The sequence below is a fragment of the Salvelinus fontinalis genome, chromosome 34 (assembly GCF_029448725.1).
Source record: "Salvelinus fontinalis isolate EN_2023a chromosome 34, ASM2944872v1, whole genome shotgun sequence".
NCBI lineage: Eukaryota > Metazoa > Chordata > Actinopteri > Salmoniformes > Salmonidae > Salvelinus > Salvelinus fontinalis.
In genome coordinates, this window is record NC_074698.1 from 18,448,513 (window position 1) to 18,475,135 (window position 26,623).

Below are 26,623 nucleotides of genomic sequence, written 5' to 3' on the forward strand. Positions count from 1 at the left end.
TGGTAGGAAGCAACATCAGGGAGTATGGTTGAGAGGGAGGTGACGTGGTAGGAAGCAACATCAGGGAGCATGGTTGAGAGGGAGGTGACGTGGTATGAAGCAACATCAGGGAGTATGGTTGAGAGTGAGGTGACGTGGTATGAAGCAACATCAGGGAGTATGGTTGTGGGAGGGAAGTGATGTGGTATGAAGCAACATCAGGGAGTATGGTTGTGGGAGGGATGTGACGTGGTATGAAGCAACATCAGGGAGCATGGTTGTGGGAGGGAAGTGATGTGGTATGAAGCAACATCAGGGAGTATGGTTGTGGGAGGGATGTGACGTGGTATGAAGCAACATCAGGGAGCATGGTTGTGGGAGGGAAGTGATGTGGTATGAAGCAACATCAGGGAGCATGGTTGTGGGAGGGAAGTGATGTGGTATGAAGCAACATCAGGGAGTATGGTTGAGAGGGAGGTGACGTGGTAGGAAGCAACATCAGGGAGCATGGTTGAGAGGGAGGTGATGTGGTATGAAGCAACATCAGGGAGCATGGTTGAGAGGGAGGTGACGTGGTAGGAAGCAACATCAGGGAGCATGGTTGTGGGAGGGAAGTGATGTGGTATGATGCAACATCAGGGAGTATGGTTGTGGGAGGGAGGTTATGTGGTATGAAGCAACATCGGGGAGTATGGTTGAGAGGGAGGTGACGTGGTAGGAAGCAACATCAGGGAGCATGGTTGTGGGAGGGAAGTGATGTGGTATGAAGCAACATCAGGGAGTATGGTTGTGGGAGGGAGGTGATGTGGTATGAAGCAACATCGGGGAGTATGGTTGAATTAGGGAGGGGTCGACTGAAGAACAACAACAGCAGAGAGAGGTGGAGGGAGGAGGATAGAACAGTAGATGTTAGGGAGTGTGGTGGACAGAACTACATGGGAAAGAATGAAGGAAAGAGTGGAGGATAAGGGGATAGATTATATGAAAGGCGATGCTCAGTTGAACAATTTTCCAAGGTGAATTAGAGTCCGAAATGGCAGCATATTCCCTATAGAGCACTATGGGCCCTGGTGAAAAGTAGTGCACTATTAAGGGAATAGGGTGCCATTTGAGAAACTGCCCTAGAGTGAACATGCTTATGAGTTTGACAACAGTGACATAAAGACACAAAACCATCTACTGATCACCACAGGGGAACTGTTTCTAGATCAGCACTCCTACTCTGAGACACTTTTTGAATAAGGACCCAGGAGTTTTTCTTGATCAGGTCACATGGTCATAAAAGACTCCTGGCCCTAATAATTTGCTGTAAAGCTTACAGCCAGCCACACAATTAACTGACTCTCTGTTGCCACATGGTTTGCTTCCATATCGACAATAGTAAACGCTCATCAGCTGCAACGGGTAGTTGTGCTTGGCTCTCTTCAGACTCCAGTAAGTGATCGACCATTGTGTCAGGCACACACACACACACACAAACTATTGACCCCCAGACTACATCTACTGGGCCTGGTGGAAGCCAACCAATCAGAAGCCCAGCATGACGTCAGGGGTGGATGGTGCTTCCTGTTGTTCCTTCACAGAGGGACAATAGCCTGTAAATTCTGGCCACTGTGACTTTTACTGCCTCTTGTTACATGCTGTGCCTACATACAGTATCAGTCATTGTCATAGGCTGGCTAGCACAGGCAGGTAGCTCTTTGTGCATCTCAAATGGCACCATATTCCCTATATAGTGCATTACTTTTGACCAGAGCCCTATGGGTCCTGGTCAAAAGTAGTGCAATAAAAAGGGAATAGTGTGCCATTTGAGATGCAGGCTGTGTCTTATATGCTTGTCTCTAGTCTTCTCCAAAGGTTAATGTGGCATGAGGTTGTAATATTGTTTCATCAATACCTATAATAGCATATAGGCCTCAGGCTACATGTGAAGAACAGTGGTGTCCTACTGTCTGCTGTGATTTATAGTGTGCTTGATAGTAACATGTACTCAGTAAACATCTAAGTGCATTTTTAACAGCCTGCACAGAGGGCTTGAGCTATCCTGATTGCCAGTCTGTTTAGCTTAAATTATAATCAAGAATACGAGTGACTGTCGCCATTTTCGTTTTCAGAGGCTTAAGTTACAGTGGCATTGGGGGCAGCAGTCAGTAGTGAGAGTAGGTCTAAGACAATACTGGTAAGCACCACGTATCTGGGTGATATCTCGTGCCAGATATCTGGGGTTTAGGAGGGTAATTCAGGTCTCCATGTCTTTGACACATGAACCAGGCTTGAACTGGCTTGAGAGGTAGATCACAGAGAGAGATGTCAATACCGGACTGTCATTATTTCTCTGCAGCCCCTCCCTTCCTAGTGACATCTCTCCATAGATCAGTGATATTGATAGGTTATGATTCCAATAAAAGTTGGTATATAGGTTAGGAGCAAACCAGGAACATAAAATCAACCTGGGGTTAAATATCAGGCGATTCAGAAAATATGAATGGCCAAACATGTGGGCTGTCTGGGCGCGTCAGATCAGTGTGGACACCGATTTCTCTCCCGTTCGGATCACTCAAGCTGGCTGTCACACGGAGTGAGCGCTACAGCTCCAAGTGAACATTTTGATCCGGTGTCACCCATAGTCAACACGTAGCCTACGTCTCAGATCCTTGGATAGGAGAGAGGAGCGAGCAAAGCGCAGTGGACATGCGGTATGACCAGATGACCCGCCGCGCCGTGACGCTCTACAGGTGTGTGTAGACGGGGCTCTGTTGAATAATATGAAGCGCCATGGCGTGGTGTGACCGTGGGGTTCAGACACTGCTGGCTACCGTGGGGGCTTTCGCCGCTTTCAGCCTCATGACCATAGCCATCGGGACGGACTACTGGCTGTACTCACGGGCATACATATGCAACGCAACCAATGCCAGTACGGATGACACCCAGTCACAACCCAAGAAGGCAAGGGGAGATCTTACGCACTCTGGGCTGTGGAGAATCTGTTGTATTGAAGGTAAGGCAAGCTGAAATAGGTTACTCTTTCTATTATACTTTGGTAATGTGAAGTCATGTTGAGTTCATGTGGAGAAAGGGTGCTTACGGGTAGCCTAATATATTAAAAACAGAAAAGGGAAAAGTATTTGGCTTCATGTTACATATTTGGAGGAAGAATGATCAAGGTAATTGTCTGTCTCATAGAAGTGCTGTTTTGTTTCTACTATCAACTGTATTGGCTTCTCTTCGCTAAGAGAGAGGAAGACTTAACGCCGTCAAAGAGTGTGTTTTTACGCGCGCCAAACAGGGTGAGAGTAAATATGGTAGTCTTTAATAAGGACTGATTGGCAGTGATATGAGCATGACACATACACGAAACGCAGAAGGTGTTGGCCGTAAGAATGATCTAGTTTAAATACAGGGAATACGTTTCTATCAGAAACGGTGCTCTAATTCTATGAGTGGATTATGGGAGATAATGGAGGAAACAAGTTTATCAACACACTTGTTTAAAAAGTTTATAAATCACTGACAGAGTGAAGTTGTTTGGTATGTTCACTACACTGTTGCTGTTTCCTAAACTTAAAGACGCTCTGAGGACCTTTATGAGTCCTGCCTTCAGGACGAGCTCTGCCTTCATTCACGTCTTTATTGTATTTGAGGGTGTTGCTTGGCAACGTCTCTCTAATTGCTATGGAAACATGAGAGACTAGGTTGTAAAAATAAAGACGAATCTGTACAGAGATCTCATTGTCCAAACAAAGTAAAATATAATGTTCTTATGCCATTAAAGATGTACAAATGCATATATTTTTTTATAGGTATAGCTAGACATGCTTGCTTAATGTAGTTTTATGTTAAGTATTTTGATAATACGTCGTGTATAGGCCAGAGCCCCCAATAGGCCTACATGGCTCGTAGTCTAGTTGGTCAGATGCGGAGGCAAGGGCAACAATATATGCCCATTCATCCACTGCTGTTAGCCTTTTAGAACAATTGGAATTAAGACGTTTTCAAGGTTTAGGTTCTTGTATCAAACTCTACTTGAATAACATAATGTTCCATGATAGTTTGAGGTGGTTTAGCTTACGTGGGTGAAACAAAGCTGCTGAAATTGCTGTCCAACAAATCAGACTTTAACCTGTACTTGTTTAGTTTTTTCCAAGGGCTTGGGATTTATCCTAGCCTATATGACAAGGTTGTCTTATCTTCATGGGACCTTAGGGCTTACCACCCCAATTTGCAAGTCAAGTGTCCCTTCAGTCAACCCACAGTCACTCCTGACCTCAATGCTGTTAGTAATGATTTGAGAATACGTGTGCTGAGGGGTGTGGATATCACTAGCAAGTAGACATGTATAATTTAGCGCGCGTGAAGTCACTATTCTTGAAGCACTTTGTTGTGTTCCAATCGCAGACAGAGCATAGCGCTCGAGCAGCTGTCGGTGGTGCTGAATAAACTGCGCGGCCAGAATGTTTGACTTAGACTAAAGCCAGAACTCGTCATCATACAACATGTTGGCCTCCTGATAGTGAATGTATTTGCTAATAAGCAACACTGTTGAAATTATAAATATGGACAACATTTTAACACACTATCAATTGGAAAAAGCTAGAAAAATTTACAAGATTAGCCAGGTTATTTTACACGAGGCTTCGGCGGCATAATCAATTTATGTCATCCAAAAGGTAGGCAGCCTATGTCTGTTTCTGTGTGTTCAGCTCCTATTCCAACACACATTATGAATCTTTCCTGATCTATCCATGCCTGCTCCACATCACGGACATCCACGAGCGCATGGACGCGCCTGATGCAGGAAATTTTTTGAAAGTCAGGCGTGGCTCGGACAGGCCCATCAGAGATTACAAATGGCTTGGCAGCCGGAGTGCAGTATCTCTGATGCGGTTATCACACAGTGTTTTATTGCACCTACTGGCTGCTTTCTACAGGAAAAAAACAGCTGGAAAAGGAAAGGCTGAGCAAGTTTGATGAGCATGGATGATGGCAGGCCTATGATTGGTATAGCTCTCCAACACATCCGTGGTTTTATAGGCTATCAAATATATTACTGGCCATGATAGTCTAATTAGGACAACCTAGTTGATTTTTCAATACATCCCCGTCGTTTTTCAACATCCTATTCCCTGTCGTTTCTTTCAGCTCTGCAAATAGCCTATCTATTCCGTGTAAACATACAGCACGGTAGTAAACATAACAGGAACAAAAAAAATCTAAGACACCAAATAAGATAACAGTGCTTGGTGTGTATGAATGATGTAAACGTGTGACGAAATGTTCGCATCCATTATGACGCCACGGTCCAAAACCTATAAAAGCGCTGCATCGTCCATCAACCATCATAAATCCATCAGACATGGACACCCACATCGACTTAGTTGACACCTTCACCCTGTCAATCAAGATGGCAATTGAAATGGACAAGAGAGTGAAGTCTCGAGAATTAACTGAGCTTTTGAAACGAGTCGTGGCGACCGCCCAAGGACTGAGCCTTCGACCTGAGGCCAGGGATTGGAGCCCCATTCCCAATACTAGCCCCGCGGAGAAACTCGCTCCAAAAGCCATCCAGAACCTTGAGACCCGGCTGGGCTCAGGTGATTTCAGCGTGACTACTGCTTCGGCCATCAACTGTGACCTCGCCGCTGCTTCCATTGGTACAACCATTGCTAATGGACTCGCCGCGGCCATCGCCTCGTCCTCTGGTAACCGTGGCACCGCCGCAGCAGCTACCAAGACCTCAGAGACCCTCGAGATCATTGAGACCCCTGGAGCGCGTGCAACCGACTCCGGGTCGGTGCAGACATCGAGTTATGATATCAGCGAGCAGATGCAGATGACATACACATGGGCGACTGTCCAGCCCATGGCCTATTGCTGCGGCTGCTATGCGCCACCTCAGGTGTACTATAACACATACAGCTGGGAAATGTACACCTCTGTCACCTAAAGACAAGCAAGACAGACACTTTTTTCCCTTACAAGATTTATTTGTAACCTTTATTTTTACACATGTAGCAAAATAAAAGTCTGAAAAGAGAATCCAGTCTCTGTATGTCTTTTTATTTAGGAGAGTTTAGTTTAGTTTAGCCAAGTTTCATTTGTATTATGTAGCTGAAAGCTGAATGGAGCAGTATGCAGCTAGCTCTAGAAGTTGCCTATAGAAAACAGAAGTCATCAAGGAAAGGGAAAAAAGAAAACAAGTGTTTCTATATTTTTGACTGCTATGTTTGTTTACTACAGTTCTTGCACATACAGAGGTTCCACAGTTATTGTATATATCTGGATAGACTATAAATAGGCCTATCTACAGTACTGTATATCTGAATAGACTATAAATAGGCTATCTACAGTACTGTATATCTGAATAGACTATACATAGGCTATCTACAGTACAGTACATTATGGCTAGAAATGCTATTTATTCAGACAATCTTTCTGACATTTAGATCAACATGTATTACAAGGCTAACAGATCAAATGTACCACTATCAACACACCAGACGCCATTTGAGTGTACAAGTGTCCCTCGGTTGTCATGGGGACAATCATCAGTAGATAAGAACACAAGAGGAAGAGACTGTGCCCAGGCGTTGTTGACGCATGCCAGATCTTAGAGCAAGCAAGAAAGGCCAATTGACGGTGCACAATTCACTGTACTAGTGCACAATTCACTGTACTAGTGCACATGACAATAAAAACGTAACTTAAAATAGCCATCATATACACTGCTGCTACTCCGTTTATCATATATCCTGATGCCTAGTCACCTTACCCCTATACATATCTACCCCTACCACTCCAGTATCCCTGCACATTGTAAATATGGTATTGGAACTGACCCTGGAACTGACACTGTACAGTATATAGCTTACTCACGTTCTCGTAACTGACCCTGGAACTGACACTGTACAGTATATAGCTTACTCACGTTCTCGTAACTGACCCTGGAACTGACACTGTACAGTATATAGCTTACTCACGTTCTCATAACTGACCCTGGAACTGACACCTTACAGTATATAGCTTACTCACGTTCTCGTAACTGACCCTGGAACTGACACTGTACAGTATATAGCTTACTCACGTTCTCGTAACTGACCCTGGAACTGACACTGTACAGTATATAGCTTACTCACGTTCTCGTAACTGACCCTGGAACTGACACTGTACAGTATATAGCTTACTCACTTTCTCGTAACTGACCCTGGAACTGACACTGTACAGTATATAGCTTACTCACGTTCTCGTAACTGACCCTGGAACTGACACTGTACAGTATATAGCTTACTCACGTTCTCGTAACTGACCCTGGAACTGACACTGTACAGTATATAGCTTACTCACGTTCTTGTAACTGACCCTGGAACTGACACTGTACAGTATATAGCTTACTCACGTTCTCGTAACTGACCCTGGAACTGACACTGTACAGTATATAGCTTACTCACGTTCTCGTAACTGACCCTGGAACTGACACTGTACAGTACATAGCTTACTCACGTTCTCGTTTTCTTCTCATTTCTATTTCTCGTGTGTTTTGGTTCTACTTGACTTTTGTATTTCTTTTTTTGCCCTACTTCTTGATTACTGCATTGTTGGGAAAGAGAAAGCAAGAAAAGTATTTCACTGCAGGCCTACTAGTGACAATAAAAACAAAGAGTTTTTATTACTAACCCAAGATAGACCAAAGTCTGTCGTTTTCATCTGAGCAAATTAATGATAGTGGGCAGAGCCAAGGACGAACTAGTGGCACTTTCCAATATTTATTTGCATAATTCGGCTAGGGAACGCCTACTTGGTGAAGATTGTGTGCAATTCGCCCTTGCACTCCTTCTAAATCTAAACAATGGAATTTTTTGAAACTTTGGGAATGGGTAAAGTTTACAAAACGCAGTCCACTCTGTTTGTTATAAATTGTAGTTTGGAAAAAGAAAACTGTATGAAGATCAAATGTTTCATCGATGAGAAAATGAGCAGAATGTGGGCCACTGGGCATCCTCTCATCACCATATTTGGTAGTGAGTGGAAATGTCAACCGGATGCTTCACATTTATACATCTGGGGAAATATCTAGCTCATAGTTCTATCTGTGCTGAAAACTTGAAACTTGAAAAAGCATTCTGGGTAATGCAATTGATAGTTAGGTCAGTGCGAAAAGGTATTTGTCACCTGACCTCACAATCCAACTTCCAGGTCCATGCATTAAGTGTGAGATATGCAGCCTCTCTCTAGGAGTCAACGGCTGTGACACCAGACCGTAGAAACACATTGTAACACATCTAAAACATGGGGACAGTAAGCACTTGTTGAGCAGAGTGAATCTTGAGTTGTCCAGTGTTGAAATTAAAGTAGCACATAGCAAGAGCTATTAGCATGAACACAGCCCACTAATGTGTTCTTATTAGCCTCTGTGCTAGTTTCATTTCAACACTGGACAGCTCATTTCTCAGTGTTCTGCTCAGCAAGTGTTCATTCTTTCGACATGTATATGCATGGGATAAAAATGTAAAAGCAGGATGTAGCCTAGCGGCATGTTTCACAAATTATAACTTCTGATTGGTCAATGGCTATCTTTAATTCTATTCCCTTGTGATTGTAATTTCAGAAATTCACAATTTAGTGCTCTGGAAATCACTATTCCACAAGCACTTTGTGTTCCAATCACTGGTTCCAGTCACTGGTTCCATTCACAGACAGAGCAGACAGAGCAGAGAGCTTGAGCGCTGTCCACAGAGTAGGGTGCCGTAAATCTTTGAATACATTTGTCAGCAGAAGACAAATCCCTTTTGTCCAGCATCCCCACCCATCAGCATCCCTGCCATCTATGCTATTAGCTGTAGCAGAGAGTAAGAAGCTGTCCGGTGCTGAAATCAAACCCTTGTCTTTTGTTAGTTTAAGTTCAGCACTGGACAGCTCCTTTCTCACTATAGCGCTCATAATTAGCTTATTTTGAATCTCGCTTGGCATTCTCAGCATGCTTCACAGGTCTGTAATTAAAATGTGTCCGCCGAAAGGCCGCAAGGGTCCTAATTAGCCACCGGGCTCTCACTTCCACCAGCACTGCCACTTTTCTACTCTCCTCTGTTTTCCTCTCATCTCTACCTTTTCCTTCCTTCTCCACCTTCCATCTCCTCTCCTCTCCTCTCCTCTCCTCTCCTCTCAGCAAAAAAAGAAACGTCCTCTCACTGTCAATTGTGTTTATTTTCAGCAAACTTAACATGTGTAAATATTTGTATGAACATAACAAGATTCAACATCTGAGACATAAACTGAACAGGTTCCACAGACATGTGGGGGGGGGGGGTCAAAATCAAAAGTAACAGTCGGTAGCTGCATTAAGTACTGCAGTGCATCTCCTCCTTATGGACTGCACCAGATTTGCCAGTTCTTGCTGTGAGATGTTACCCCACTCTTCCACCAAGGCACCTGCAAGTTCCTGGACATGTCTGGGGGGAATGGCCCTAGGCCTCACCCTCCGATCCACCTCCAAATCGATCCCGCTCCAGAGAACAGGCCTTGGTGTAACGCTCATTCCTTCGACGACAAACACGAATCCGACCATGACCCCTGTTGAGACAAAACCGTGACTCGTCAGTGAAGATAACTTTTTGCCAGTCCTGTCTAGTCCAGTGACGGTGGGTTTGTGCGCATAGGCGACATTGTTGCCGGTGATGTCTGGTGAGGACCTGTCTTACAACAGGCCTACAGCCCCCAGTCCAGCCTCTCTCAGCCTTTTGCGGACAGTCTGAGCACTGATGGAGGGATTGTGCGTTCCTGGTGTAACTCCGGCAGTTGTTGTTGCCATCCTGTACCTGTCCAGCAGGTGTGATGTTTGGATGTACCGATCCTGTGCAAGTGTTGTTACACGTGGTCTGCCACTGCGAGGCCGATCAGCTGTCCGTCCTGTCTCCCTGTAGCGCTGTCTTAGGCGTCTCACAGTACAGACATGGCAATTTATTTCCCTGGCTACATCTGCATTCCTCATGCCTCCTTGCAGCATGCCTAAGGCACATTCACGCAGATGAGCAGGGACCCTGGGAATTTTTATTTTGGTGTTTTTCAGAGTCAGTAGAAAGGCCTCTTTAGTGTCCTAAGATTTCATAACTGTGACCTTAATTGCCTACCGTCTGTAAGCTGTTAGTATCTTAACAACCGTTCCACAGGTGCATGTTCATTAATTGTTTATGGTTCATTGAACAAGCATGGGAAACATTGTTTAGACCCTTTACAATGAAGATCTGTGAAGTTATTTGTATTTGTACGAATTATCTTTGAAAGACAGGGTCTTGAAAAAGGGACGTTTCTTTTTTTGCTGAGTTTATATGGGGGTCTATTGAGCCAATAAGGGGACAACACCATAACATTTGAACCCTGATGACTAACTATAGGCCAATGGAGTACAAAATCAGGTGGAGCGCTGCTTGGTTCCATGTGTTACAAATTACACACAGGTGACATTTCAATCGGTGAACCGCCACTCAAACTCTATCATTACTGAATGATTCATTTATTCCTATATTTAGTTTTGAAGCTCAAACCTAAGAGCCAGTTTATTATGTGGGTGGGCTGGAAACTATGGAGATGCTGGGTGCATCTCAATAGTCTAAAGTGGCTTCCTCACCTCATCCTCACCTCCTCTCATTCAGTTGTACTGATCTGAAAACACAGGTTTGAATGGGAAATGGAGGATCCTTACCGGTGACTTAAATTTAACCTATCCAGTTTTATCCCATTGTAACAGACTGCAGATGCAGGAAAAGAGACAAGGAGAAAAAGCCACTTTAGCCTATTGAGATGCATCCCGGTATTCACGTTGGTGAAGATGAAGGAAAGGAGACAAGGAGAGGAAGCCAGTCTGCACTATTAAGTCGCACCTCTAGCGATCCCAGCCTTTAGCACTTCCAGCTGCCTATACCACCATAGAAACAGATTAATATGGCCGCTGGGAGCTGGACCACCCATCACAGAATAATTGTCCCTTCTAGTAATTACATTTCTATGCTACCACCTGAGAGGACCAGGGAACAGTGGCTGGTTGTTTTATAGGCTGGGGAACAGTGTCCTATCTGTTTACAGCTCTATAAAACCAGATTACTCCCCCTGATAGACTCCAACCCACAGCCTCACTGGCCCCTTTTCATGATGTAATGGTATACTATGCGGCTGTATAGTACAGTCAGTGAATGTAAGGAGTCCCAAATCACACCCTATTCCCTATGTAGTGCATTACTTTTGACCAGAGACATATGGTCCCTGGTTGAAAGTAGCGTAGTAGTGCACTTTAAAGGAAATAAGGTGACATTTGGGACTCTGCCTTACATTCACTGACTGTACTATACAGCCACCTCATGTACCATTACATTATAGCCCCCAGGCTGTATTAATGATGTGTCTATACTATATATTATAGATATATGTATTGATGTTCATTTGGAGGGTTTCCTTAATTAATCTGCCCATTAAAATATTCAACTGGAGAGATGATATGTCTTGAGGATAGGAAAAAGGCAGGGTAGACACCAGGGAGAGTTGAGAGAGTGTAGGATATGATGCTGTGATACTGTATTGCGATTGGCTTATTCCACTGAGGCTTTTTCGTTATTGGCTGAGCTGAGTTAATTCACAATAATGACAAAGTACATCACTCTGTCACCCACAGCAATGATGTGCTGTGATAGCTGTTTCACTCACAGGGCATGTGTGTGTGGGTACATGATGTAATATCTGTGTTTTGTGTTTCAAATCAAAATGTATTTAACACATGCTTCGTAAACAACAGGTATAGACAGGTGTGTGTATGGGGATATATTTCTTGAGGGGTTAGGGGGCTGTTGACAGGGAGTCATGTGACAGGCTGTCGGTGGTTGCCAGCTGTACTAAAGCACAATGAAGATGTCAAAGGCATCCTTAGAGACATTATGGAAATCAGGCTGTTGGAACAGAACTGGGGTTGCCATGGAGAGAATGTGCCCAGCGGTGGTCTCCAAGGAAGGCCTCAGGGACTGGTCTCTCTCTCACACGCTGTCTGTCTGTCTCTCTGTCTCTTTCTTTCTCTCTCTCTCTCTCTCTCTCTCTCTCTCTCTCTCTCTCTCTCTCTCTCTCTCTCTCTCTCTCTCTCTCTCCTCTCTCTCTCTCTCGCTCGCACGCACGCACGCACGCACGCACGCACGCACGCACGCACACACACACACACACACACACACACACACACACCTTAGACATTAGACTGATAACCACCGCTCGTAAATCACAAGCCCAGGAGCCTCTGTCTCTAATCGGATTACAAATCAGATGCAATATTCTCTTTACCTTTTCCCCTAGACAGACACACACGCACACACACACACAGGTGGAAGGGGCCATGGCGGCAGACAGACTGGGGAGGTTGGAGCTGGGGTCTGAGTGAGACGCTCTGGGGGAGGGAGGAGATGAGATGGGTGAGGAGGCAAGAGAGGGGAAATGCTGGACATAAATAAATGACTGCTCACCCGTTATGTCCATTCCAGCAATGTCATTGTCATGTCCAAACATCGCTTTTGTTAGAAAGAACAAAACACAGATGAGAATAACAGTCCTGGTAACGACAGTGGTGTGTATTCATTGATGCCAAGAGAAGCCAGGCTTACCCCAAAATTAAAAAAACATTCAATTATTTATCTTTCGTCTCTGTGTTTTCATAATTTTCCTTCAATTTGCAAGAGGCTGAATGTATCTCACCAGAGAAAGCATCCGAGCGAGTGAAACAGCACTTCTCTGTTTCTCTACGTGTAGACCATCTATCTGATGCGGTCTGGTCATAAAGTGTATGACATTGTTACCACCCGTAGCATTGAAGACAAGGGAAGCCAGTGAGCATCTGGCCTCCCTTAACAAAAAAGTGTAAAATAGTCAATCAGCATTGAGCTAAACTGAGTGTCAAAAGAAGCCAGTTTGGATTTGGCTTCACTCCTATCAAATCGCATTGAGAGCATACGTCATTGACAGAAACAACTTTAATTGTTGCATCTCATTGTGTTGTTGTCCTTTAGTGGCTAGCTAGCTAGAAAAAATTGGCCCTTTCCTAAATTAACCATGGATGGAGATAGGGATTTGGACTTGTGGTTTTACTTAATTCTCCATACTGGCCAATGATTATAACGGCGATTCTGATCCAACCATTAATTCATACATTGTGCCCCTGGTCTGAGAGGATGGAAGTTGAATATGTAGCTAGATGTAGAAGGCTAATGTTAACTAGCTAACGTTGCCCATGAACGGAAGTTAGGCTAGTGAGAAAGCATTTTAGCCAGGAAGCCTAGGGCAACAAAACTAAAAGTATGTACTGTATGACAGAGTCATAGACTGTTTTGTCAACATGAAAGAGAGGAGGATGGCATTGGCATTTCTCTACAAGTAGAGTGAGTCAACATGTTTTTTTCCACCTAAATAAACACACACACACACACACACACAGCGAGAAATCAGAACCATGGACTGCGACATCTTATTTAGCTTACGTTGATTGTACAAAATTGTTTTGGGTATGTTTTAGTTGTCACTGTATTAGACTAAGCAGAGGTGATTTGATGATGTTGAAATGTTGAAGTTGAAATGGTGCTGGAATAGTGGAGCTCCTGTTTCTTTGTGACTTGCTGTAACTCTCTGTGGTTCTAGCAGGTTATAGAGCAAACAATGCAATTATCACAACATATACTGTATGTGGAAATTTGGCTTTTTATGGGGGGAGGGGCTTCCCCAGGGATTTCACCCACGCACCACTACTGGGTAACGATGCTCTTCTTCGGGACAATTATCAGTTACATGAGGTGTTTATTTGCCATATAAACATACAGACAGACTGTGTGATTTTACGGTCCTTATTAAACAGCAGACCCAGTTAATGGCTATGTGTGTGTCTCAAGGCCCCTGCTCTGTGAGTCACCCTGGGTGTACAGAGAGGGTCTCCTGGGTCTCTGACTAGCTGTTAGGGTCCTCCTTGGTGGTTACTCACCTAATAAGGTTTTATACAGTCAGGAGGAAACTGTGTCAACCCTGTCACTGGTGTTCAGCCATTAGGGATCTGAGGGAGGAAATAAGATGGTTAATACCACAACAACACTATGGTTAAAGGTGTCCATGGAATCTTATAACATTCGTTCAAGACACATGCAACAAGCACACAAACACACAAACACACACACCACAGTAACTGTTGACAGTGACACTGCTGAGTGCTGGCTGTGCTCAACACTGCGAATAAACTCAGGTACAGTCCAGTCCAGCCCAAGGCAGAGATGGTAAGTAGTCTATTGAATTGGAGGCTGAACAGCAATACCACAACAACACTATGTATCCATTAACCTTCTCCTCCCTCCTCCTCATCTTCCTTCCCTCCTCCACCCTAATCCCTCCACCTCCTCTTCCCTCCTCCTCATCTTCCTTCCCTCCTCCACCCTAATCCCTCCACCTCCTCCTCTTCCCTCCTCCTCATCTTCCTTCCCTCCTCCACTCTAATCCCTCCACCTCCTCCTCTTCCCTCCTCCTCATCTTCCTTCCCTCCTCCACCCTAATCCCTCCACCTCCTCCTCTTCCCTCCTCCTCATCTTCCTTCCCTCCTCCACCCTAATCCCTCCACCTCCTCCTCTTCCCTCCTCCTCATGTTACTTCCCTCCTCCACCCTAATCCCTCCACCTCCTCCTCTTCCCTCCTCCTCATCTTCCTTCCCGCCTCCACCCTAATCCCTCCACCTCCTCCTCTTCCCTCCCTCCTTCCCTCCCTCCCTCCCCTGAGTGTGTACAATATTACAGCAATAGGTCTCTCCCCTACCCAACAGACACACACACACACCACACCCACACACACACACACCACACACACACACACACACACACACACACACACACACACACACACACACACACACACACACACACACCACACACACACACACACACACACACACACACACACGACACAGAGACAGGTACTTAAAGCCATCAGAGAGCCCACTCCTTTGTTGTTCCAATAAGGTGGTTGTTTTCCCTGAGCTCAACCAATCAGAGATTCACCTCAGATGAATTTGGACATGCACTGAAATGCACGAAATACCTCTGGGTAATGCATTCTTAATCACACTGTGGTGTAATGTCAGTGTGTGTATGTTTGTGTGTGTGTGTGTGTGTTGTTCCTCCAGCATCTAACTCAAATTGGCTTTGTGGTGGCCCACGATTTACATGTTGTGCAATGAGCTGGAATCTTAATTTGCAAGCCCCAGAGAGACGCAGGGCATTGACTGCACCTTTTTGGAAGCCAGAACAAATAACCATTGCCTCACCTCACCTTAGATGAGGTTCTCATCGGCTGCTTGCTGCTTTATCTAAAGCCAATATAGGGAAAAGGTAATGGGTTGAGGTGAGCCAAACATCCCCTTGTCGCGTTGAACACACCATCGAGGTCTGAGGACAAACCATTCCTCACATTCTTTTCCACTTCCTCACAATCCCACTTCTGACACCAGTGTACGAACCAAGAGGGGGAGTAATGGAATAATCTATTCCGCCACCAAGGAGGAGATGAAGTTCAGTTGAACAAGTGCTCCATGAGCTTCATATCTCAGTGTTAACCAGCTTGTTATAGTGGATGAATATCTCAGTGTTAACCAGCTTGTTATAGTGAATGAATATCTCAGTGTTAAACAGCTTGTTATAGTGAATGAATATCTCAGTGTTAACCAGCTTGTTATAGTGGATGAATATCTCAGTGTTAACCAGCTTGTTATAGTGGATGAATATCTCAGTGTTAACCAGCTTGTTATAGTGAATGAATATCTCAGTGTTAACCAGCTTGTTATAGTAGATGAATATCTCAGTGTTAACCAGCTTGTTATAGTGAATGAATATCTCAGTGTTAACCAGCTTGTTATAGTGAATGAATATCTCAGTGTTAACCAGCTTGTTATAGTAGATGAATATCTCAGTGTTAAACAGCTTGTTATAGTGGATAAATATCTCAGTGTTAACCAGCTTGTTATAGTGGATGAATATCTCAGTGTTAAACAGCTTGTTATAGTGAATGAATATCTCAGTGTTAACCAGCTTGTTATAGTAGATGAATATCTCAGTGTTAAACAGCTTGTTATAGTGGATGAATATCTCAGTGTTAACCAGCTTGTTATAGTAGATGAATATCTCAGTGTTAAACAGCTTGTTATAGTGAATGAATATCTCAGTGTTAACCAGCTTGTTATAGTAGATGAATATCTCAGTGTTAACCAGCTTGTTATAGTAGATGAATATCTCAGTGTTAACCAGCTTGTTATAGTGGATGAATATCTCAGTGTTAACCAGTTTGTTATAGTAGATGAATATCTCAGTGTTAACCAGCTTGTTATAGTGGATGAATATCTCAGTGTTAACCAGCTTGTTATAGTGGATGAATATCTCAGTGTTAACCAGCTTGTTATAGTGGATGAATATCTCAGTGTTAACCAGCTTGTTATAGTAGATGAATATCTCAGTGTTAACCAGCTTGTTATAGTGGATGAATATCTCAGTGTTAACCAGTTTGTTATAGTGGATGAATATCTCAGTGTTAACCAGTTTGTTATAGTAGATGAATATCTCAGTGTTAACCAGCTTGTTATAGTAGATGAATATCTCAGTGTTAACCAGCTTGTTATAGTTGATGAATATCTCAGTGTTAACCAGCTTGTTATAGTGAATGAATATCTCAGTGTTAACCAGCTTGTTATAGTGGATGAATATCTCAGTGTTAACCAGCTTGTTATAGTGGATGAATATCTCAGTGTTAACCAGTTTGTTATAGTGGATGAATATCTCAGTGTTAACCAGCTTGTTATAGTAGATGAATATCTCAGTGTTAAACAGCTTGTTATAGTGGATGAATATCTCAGTGTTAAACAGCTTGTTACAGTGAATGAATATCTCAGTGTTAAACAGCTTGTTATAGTGGATGAATATCTCAGTGTTAACCAGCTTGTTATAGTGAATGAATATCTCAGTGTTAACCAGCTTGTTATAGTGAATGAATATCTCAGTGTTAACCAGTTTGTTATAGTGGATGAATATCTCAGTGTTAACCAGTTTGTTATAGTGGATGAATAAAAGATGGTGTCCTATTGTGTCCTACAGTGCTATTCATCACTAAGTTATGAGAATCTAGAGCTTTTCAATAGGAGGAAGGCAATATATTTTTTAAATGAGATGCCAGTTTCTATTATCTTATATTGTCCCCCTGGTGCCCTTATCTTCAAGTACTGTATTAGTCTAATGTGTAAGAAATGAACCGGGGTCAGTTCCTCAGCTTTTTCACACACTGTGTGCAAATATAGACAGTCCCGTGCAGTTTTGAAGAGCCCTCACTGCTGCTCAATCAGCCTACTTTTCCAACCTGATTGAGGAGAATAAAATCCATCCAACATGTATTTTTGATATTGTTGCAAAGCTAACTAAATAGCAGCATTCCCCAAGAGAGGGTGGCCTTCGCTTCAGCAGTGATGAATTCATTAACTTCTTAGATGAAAAGATCATGATCTTTAGAAAGCATATTACGGACTCCTCTTTGAATCTGCCTATTTCTCCAAAACTCGGTTGTCCTGAGTCTGCACAGAACTGCCAGGACCTAGGATCAATGCAGACACTCAAGTTCTTTTATCTTGTATCTCTCAACACATTCACGAAAATAGTCATGGCCTCTAAACCTTCCAGCTGTCGACTGGACCAGAAGCAGTGTGTGGGTAAAATCACTGAGGAAGCCACCTCTGTCCAGTGAAGTCCACAAAGCATATTGCATGTACAGTAACAGATAGTTACATGACCTACAGCATAGTCAAGAAAGTTAATGTTTCTGATATTTTCAGACCACTAAACAACTATTGATTTAGAACCACAGAGAGTTACAGCAAGTCACAAAGAAAACAGGAGCTCCACTATTCCAACACCATTTCAACTTCAACATTTCAACATCATCAAATCACCTCTGCTTAGTCTAATACAGTGACAACTAAAACATACCCAAAACAGTCCAATCAACGTAAGCTTATTATGATATGGCTGTCCATGGTTCTGATTTCTGTGTGAGCGTTCGTGCAAGTAGAAAAACATGTTGACTCACTCTACTTGTAGAGAAACTCCAATGCCATCCTCCTCTCTTTTATGGTCACGAAACGGCTTAGCGCTCTGTCATACAGTACACGCTATCTTTTGCTGTCCTAGGCTACTTGGCTAAAGTACTTGCTCGCTAGCCTAACTTCCATTTATGGGCAACATTAGCTAGTTAACATTAGCCTTCTACATCTAGCTACATATTGAACTTCCATCATTTTAATCATTAGCCAGTACAGAGAATTAAGTAAAACCAAACTCCAAATCCCTATCTCCATCCATGGCTAATTTAGGAAAGGGCCAATTTTAACTAGCTGGCTAGCTAGCTACCGGAGGAAAACAACACAACAAGAAGCAACAAGTAAAGTTTTTCTGTCAATTGCGTATGCTCTCAATGGGATTTGATAGTTAACACTTTTTATGCACCTGGACCATGCACAGCTGAGGTCGCTCAGTTTAGCTCAACGATGATTGGCTAGTTTTGTCAATTTTTTTTTTTCAATGGAGGCCAGATGCTTGCTGGCTTCCCTTGGATTCAATGCTACGGGCGGCAACAATGTCATATTGGTTTGGACCAGACAGCATCAGATAGACGACCTACACGTAGAGAAACAGAGAGACTCTGTTTCGCTCTGATGCTTTCTCTTGTGAGATATATTCAGCCTGTTGCGATTTGAAAAAAATGAAATGGCAGCCATGAATACACATCACTGTACTGGACCCTATTCCAACTAAACTACTGAAAGAGCTACTTCCTGTGCTTGGCCCTCCTATGTTGAACATAATGTGTATCAGACTCACTAAATGGGGCAGTAATGAAGCCTCTCCTGAAAATGCCAAAGCCTGACCCCCCCCCCCCCCCCCCCACTAACGGCCTGTATCGAATCTCCCACTCATTCCTCTCAAACATGTTTTAAAAAGCTGCCTTCCTGAAGACAAATAATGTATACGAAACGCTCCAGTCTGATTTTAGAGCCCATCATAGTACTGAGACTGTATTTGTGAAGGTGGTAAATTACCTTTTAATGGCCTCAGACCGAGGCTCTACCTCTGTCCTCGTGCTTCTAGACCTTAGTACCACGTTTTGACACCATCAATCACCACATTCTTTTGGAGAGATTGGAAACACTTTGTCTACACGGCCAAGTTCTTGCCAAGTTCTTGTCTCAGCCTCCTGTGTATATTGTGCAATAGTCTATGTGCTGGGGGGCTAGGGTCAGTCTGTCCTATCTGGCGAAATTCTCCTGTCTTATCTGGTTTCCTGTGTGAACTTAAGTATGCTGCTTCTAATTCTTACATCTCTCTCTCTCTCTCCCCCTCTCTCTCCCCCTCTCTCTGTCTGTCTGTCTGTCTGTCTGTCTGTCTGTCTGTCTGTCTCTCTGTCTGTCTGTCTGTCTGTCTGTCTCTCTGTCTCTCTGTCTCTCTGTCTCTCTGTCTCTGTCTCTGTCTCTCTCTGTCTGTCTCTGTCTGTCTCTGTCTGTCTCTGTCTCTCTCTGTCTGTCTCTGTCTGTCTCTGTCTATCTCTCTCTCTGTCTCTCTCTCTTCCGCTCCCTCTCTCTGAGGACCTGAGCCCTAGAACCATGCCTCAGGTCTACCTGGCCTGATGACTCCTGGTTGTCCCCAGTCCACCTACAGTGGGGCAAAAAAGTATTTAGTCAGCCACCAATTGTTCTCCCACTTAAAAAGATGAGAGAGGCCTGTAATTTTCATCATAGGTACACTTCAACTAAGACAGACAAAATGAGAAAATAAAATCCAGAAAATCACATTGTAGGATTTTTAATGAATTTATTTGCAAATTATGGTGGAAAATAAGTATTTGGTCACCTACAAACAAGCAAGATTTCTGGCTCTCACAGACCTGTAACTTCTTCTTTAAGAGGCTCCTCTGTCCTCCACTCGTTACCTGTATTAATGGCACCTGTTTGAACTTGTTATCAGTATAAAATACACCTGTCCACAACCTCAAACAGTCACACTCCAAACTCCACTATGGCAAAGACCAAAGAGCTGTCAAAGGACACCAGAAACAAAGGCTGGGAAGATGGAATCTGCAATACGTAAGCAGCTTGGTTTGAAGAAATCAACTGTGGGAGCAATTATTAGGAAATGGAAGACATACAAGACCACTGATAATCTCCCTCGATCTGGGGCTCCACGCAAGATCTCACCCCGTGGGGTCAAAATGATCACAAGAACAGTGAGCAAAAATCCCAGAACCACACGGGGGGACCTAGTGAATGACCTGCAGAGAGCTGGGACCAAAGTAACAAAGCCTACCATCAGTAACACACTACGCCGCCAGGGACTCAAATCATGCAGTGCCAGACGTGTCCCCCTGCTTAAGCCAGTACATGTCCAGGCCCGTCGGAAGTTTGCTAGAGAGCATTTGGATGATCCAGAAGAAGATTGGGAGAATGTCATATGGTCAGATGAAACCAAAATATAACTTTTTGGTAAAAACTCAACTCGTCGTGTTTGGAGGACAAAGAATGCTGAGTTGCATCCAAAGAACACCATACCTACTGTGAAGCATGGGGGTGGAAACATCATGCTTTGGGGCTGTTTTTCTGCAAAGGGACCAGGACGACTGATCCGTGTAAAGGAAAGAATGAATGGGGCCATGTATCGTGAGATTTTGAGTGAAAACCTCCTTCCATCAGCAAGGGCATTGAAGATGAAACGTGGCTGGATCTTTCAGCATGACAATGATCCCAAACACACCGCCCGGGCAACGAAAGAGTGGCTTCGTAAGAAGCATTTCAAGGTCCTGGAGTGGCCTAGCCAGTCTCCAGATCTCAACCCCATAGAAAATCTTTGGAGGGAGTTGAAAGTCCGTGTTGCCCAGCAACAGCCCCAAAACATCACTGCTCTAGAGGAGATCTGCATGGAGGAATGGGCCAAAATACCAGCAACATTGTGTGAAAACCTTGTGAAGACTTACAGAAAACGTTTGACCTCTGTCATTGCCAACAAAGGGTATATAACAAAGTATTGAGATACACTTTTGTTATTGACCAAATACTTATTTTCCACCATAATTTGCAAATAAATTCATTAAAAATCCTACAATGTGATTTTCTGGATTTTTTTTCTCATTTTGTCTGTCATAGTTGAAGTGCACCTATGATGAAAATTACAGGCCTCTCTCATCTTTTTAAGTGGTAGAACTTGCACAATTGATGGCTGACTAAATACTTTATTGCCCCACTATAGTTGTGCTGCTGCTCCAGTTTCTGCCTTTTTGCCTGTGGCTATGAAACCCTGACCTGTTCACCAGCCGTGCTACCTTGTCCCGGACCTACTGTTTTCGACCCTCCCTCCCTCCCTCCCTCCCTCCCTCCCTCCCTCCCTCCCTCCCTCCCTCCCTCCCTCCCTCCCTCTTTCGCTCTCTCTACCGCACCTACTGACCTCGGAATGCTCGGCTAGGAAAGTCCAACTGACATTTACTGAAGATGTGCTGACCTGTTGCACCCTCTACAACCATTGTGACTGAAGAACGATCTAGCCTTAATTTCCATTTACTCTTTTAATATCCACCCGGCACAGCCAGAAGAGGACTGTTTACCCCTCAGAGCCTGGTTCCTCTCTAGGTTTCTTACTAGGTTCCTGCCTTTCTAGGGCGTTTTTCCTAGCCACCATGCTTCTTCATCTGCTTTGCTTGCTGTTTGGGGTTTTAGGCTGGGTTTCTGTATAAGCATTTGTTGACATCTGCTGATGTAAAAAGGGCTTTATAAAACATTTGATTTGATTGACGGTGTAAGAAAATAACTGAGGTCTGTTCCTCAGCTGTTTCACTCACGGTGTGTAAATTCAATGCAATGTTTCTTTCAATGTCCTGCAGGGATTAACGTAGGGAGCTGTTACCGTATCAACCATTTCCCAGATGATAACGACTATGACACAGACAGCTCAGAATACCTCCTACGTGAGTGGTCATTGTCTCTTCTGTTCTTGACCTCTCCTCTCCTCTCCTCTCCTCTCCTCTCCTCTCCTCTCCTCTCTCCTGTCATCTTCACTTCACTTCTCTTCTCCACTTCTCTTCTAATAAATGTTCAGACCTCATGACTGTGTGTGTAGTAATCCTAACTGTTGTTACTGCTCGTCATTTTAAGTTATGGTTATTTTTTCTTATATTCCCCCAAGACATTAGACTTTAAAGAGTGATTTTATTCAATATCTAAAACCCACAGTAGCACTCAGTGTGTACAGAAAAAAGCTGCAGGGAGTTTTTCCTCTGACTGTTAGTCGTGCCAGAGAGTGTGTGTATGTGTGTCCATGTGTGTGTTTGTGTGTGTGCGCATGTGTGTGTGTGTGTGTGTGACTAACCATACCTCTTTCTACTCCAGGTATTGTGCGGGCGTCCAGTGTGTTTCCTATCCTCAGCACCTGTCTGTTGATGCTGGGGGGGCTGTGTTTGGCCGTGGGACGTATCTATAGCAGCAGGAACAGCATCCTGCTTAGCGCCGGCATCTTGTTCGTAGCCGCAGGTAAGCCACGCCCCCTTTAGGGCCTGACACACACACACCCTTCAGGGCCTGACACACACACCCTTCAGGGCCTGACACACACACACCCTTCAGGGCCTGACACACACACACCCTTCAGGGCCTGACACACACACGCCCTTGAGGGCCTGACACACACACACCCTTCAGGGCCTGACACACACACACACCGTCATCAGTTACCTGTGCTCGGTCTGAATTGTGAAGTCCATTCACAGCGCAGGCTGAGAAGGCCATACGCTGTCCTCTACATACATTAGAGCAGTGTGTTAGGGCTGGGGAGGTCAGTCATGTAGAGAAGTGGCACCGATCATTAAGACTGTTCATTACTTATCAGACCAGAGAGAAGATGTGTCCTGGGATCTCTGACTGATGACTAGTATTATCCAGAGATCTGATTACACGTTCCTCAAGTTAGGGCCGAAGCCTGATAGGAAAACCAATGGGCTGAGAGATTGTCTGATGTTCTGTCTCTCTCTGTCTCTGTTTCGGTGTCTCCCTCATATACACTCTCTCTCTGTGTTTCTGTCTTTCTATAACTCTCTCAGGCCTGAGTAACATCATTGGCATCATTGTCTACATCTCCAGCAACGCCGGCGACCCCAGTGACAAGCGCGATGAGGACAAGAAGAACACCTACAGCTACGGCTGGTCCTTCTACTTCGGAGCGCTGTCCTTCATCGTGGCCGAGATGGTGGCCGTCCTGGCTGTCAACATCTACATCGAGAAGAACAAGGAGGTCCGCTTCCATGCTCGTCGCGACTTCATCCGCTCCATGTCCTCCTCCTCACCCTACTCACGCATACCCAGTTACCGCTTCCGCCGGCGGACGTCCCACTCCAGCTCGCGCTCCTCTGACGCTTCGCAGGAGAACTCGCCGGCGAGGCTGAAGGGTGGGACCTCGGCAACGGGGCCGTTGGGAGAATTGACCATGTACACGTTGACCCGCGAGGGGGGTCTGAAAGGGGGCGTGCCGGAGAACGCATACAGCCCCGAGCACGGCTCAGGCAATTTCCTGCAGTTGCACAACTGCTTCCCCAATGACCTGAAGGACGGGGTCAACCGGCGGACCACGCCCGTGTGAGATGAGCTTTAGACGGGCCGGTGGACTGAGGATGCCCCCTGATGTGGATGGAGGATGGAGGTAGGTCAGAGTCCGTGGTTCCAGGGAAAGACGGAGCCAGTGAAAAGACAAAGCCCCTCCTCAGTGAAAAACAACATGAGGACGAGGACTGAGGACATGGACAGAGATATAAGGTTATAAAATGTTGCCCGTGACATGGTTTCTAAGGGTCACTGGACATAAACAGTGCTTGGTTCTCTTCCTTGTTGTTCCTTTGTGCTTTTTGACTGCAACAGACTAGTCACCATCATTGTTTATGTCGTACACTACATACAAGAAAACCATTCCCTTTAAAATGTGTCCTTGAAATGCTTAAAAGAGAAGAGAGTGGAATATCCTCTTGTTGATGGATTTTGATTGCCAATGTGTGTTGGGAAACTGTTGCGTGAATTGTTCAATGTACAACATTTCACCCTATTTTACCTGCTTTAAGTATCGAACGTAGTTCAACTAAATGTATTGTCCAACCTGAAGCCCTCTGTCACCTTTGCATGCTACTGTATAGCCTACTGGAGTAGAGCTCTGTGTCTCTGTGATATCTGTTAGTAGCTACTGTTGTCCAGCCTTACTTTGTGTCACTGTCAGTTTAATAGAGAAACAAATCCAAGGATTGAGTTCTCAACAAAGCCATTCATTTGTATCTGGGAAAAACTAAAGGGACATGACTGACCAGCGAACCCATGTAAAACTTAGTTGGTTGTAGTTAGGTTAAGGTTAGGGGTTTGGTTAAGGTGAGGGTTAGAGTTATGTTATATTATGCCCTTTTTTTCCTGCAACCATAGCCATTTAATTCTAGACACTTCTATGATTAAATGACCATCTGTTATAAAAAAAAACACACATCCAAACTACTGCTAATTTCCAGATTAAGAATGTGTTGTACATTTTCAAGTTTAAAAGAGAAATGGCACCTTTTGAATGTGCAGACACTGAATGTCCAGGTGAATCCAGGTGAAATCTATGATCCCTTATTGATGTCACCTGTTAAATCCACTTCAATCAGTGTAGATGAAGGGGAGCAGACAGGTTAAAGAAGGATTGTTAAGCCTTGAGACAATTGAGACATGGATTGTGTATGTCTGCCACTCAGAGGGTGAATGGGCAAGACAAAAGATTGAAGTGTCTTCGAACAGGGTATGGTAGTAGGTGCCAGGCACACTGGTTTGTGTCAAGAACTGCAATGCTGCTGGGTTATTCATGCAGTTTCCAGTGTGTATCAAGAATGGTCCACCACCCAAAGGACATCCAGCCAACTTGACAACTGTGGGAAGCATTGGAGTCAACATGAGCCAGCATCCCTGTGGAATGCTTTCGACACCTTATAGAGTCCAAACCCGAACGAATTGGGGCTGTTCTAAAGGGCAAAAGGGGGTGGAACTTGATATTAGGGAAGTGTTACTAATATTGGTACACTCAGTGTATGTTTAATTCTTTTTTTAAATTGAAACTGGATTGATGACATTTTATCCATAACTGCTAAGTCGAACCAGCTGTCTTAAAACTTATCTCTGATACCCTTCATCCTACAGCAATCTCAATTCATCCCCATCTCATCTCTGTGTCAAAGATCATTCCTACTGCTCAGTCACCATAGAGTCCAGTCCAATATGGCTGACATGATGATGTCAATGGAACCTATGGACATTCTGCAATCTTTATTTATTTCTATGTCAGTCCCCAGTCCCCTTTCTTCAGTGTTCTAATCTAAAACCATACTGAGATTTGACATTGTGGGGGCACTGGTCACAGGAAAAGAGCAGCTAACAAAAGCCGACTCTCCCAGGAATTGAGAGAGCACAGGACTTCTTTCAGCTTTTCAACAGCCAGGCCGGCGGTTGGATAATGATCGAGAACCGACAGAGAATGAAGTGGCTGAAAGGCTACCTGTCTGTCTGTCTGCTCTCTGTCTGGTTGGATGTTTTCTAGGTCTCCACCGTCCAGTGCAGAACAGAGAAGTCGATCTGAAGGTTGGGAGAAAATAAAGTTAGCCATCTCTCGAGAGGCCTAGCGCCAATCCACATCTGTAAACTGGAGCTCCAGTCATCCATGGCATCCTTGTCCTCCAAACTTCTCTTTCATTTTGATTTCTCAGGAAATATTCCATTATAGCTTCTACAGTTCAACCCCTTGAGGTCTGGAGATTCAAGGATTCACTGCTTTATTGCCATTGTTGTGAGGCAGAGAACTGGACTATGGGCAGAGGATTTCAAAGTGGATGTTTGTCCCTGAGGGGCCACCGTAAACAGGAAATGCTGATATCATTGTGTGACCATTGTTACAGTTTGAAACAAACGTGTGGTGGTTTGAAATGTGAAAATGTATATACAAAAGTCAAGCCAACACAAAGCATGTATAGAGTGTTGCTGAATTGAAATCACATCTTTTAATAGAATAATGTATCAAACAAGATGTGATGACGGAAAAAGACTTTGATAGTTTGTTGCATCGGTCATGCTTTTTACTCATGGAGGTGGATACCATTGTTCCTGTCTGGGATTCCATTTAATACACTGAAAACACATTCCCGTTCCCTTCTGTAGAGTGATGAACGTAGAGGGGGAGTGTTTCAATGTTCTAAACAGGACTACTATTGAGCCTTGCTGTTATAACAATAAAACACACACACACACACACACACACACACACACACACACACACACACACACACACACACACACACACACACACACACACACACACACACACACACACACACACACACACACACAGTATGCCTGTACTCTTCTCCTCTACTAACTCTGAGGAACTACCTGCTGATTCCCATCACATCTCTGTTAGCTGATATTGCTGTTCTCTATCTTTCTTTCAGTCTCCATCCAACAGTCAACATAAAGTTGTTAATATGAATGAGAAAAAATAAAATTGGGGTACAACCTCTTGTTGTTTGGCTTGTG

The 26,623-nt window shown here is 44.2% G+C and overlaps 1 protein-coding gene across 1 annotated transcript; it reads left to right on the plus strand.

Moving 5' to 3' along the window:
* Positions 1 to 1,195: 1,195 nt before the first annotated feature.
* On the plus strand, positions 1,196 to 26,623 carry LOC129833385 (voltage-dependent calcium channel gamma-4 subunit-like). The gene is made up of 4 exons (XM_055897955.1): positions 1,196 to 2,977; positions 21,922 to 22,005; positions 22,427 to 22,567; positions 23,134 to 26,623. The coding sequence occupies exons 1-4, from the start codon at positions 2,755 to 2,757 to the stop codon at positions 23,667 to 23,669; spliced, it is 984 nt and encodes a 327-aa protein (XP_055753930.1). The 5' UTR covers positions 1,196 to 2,754; the 3' UTR covers positions 23,670 to 26,623.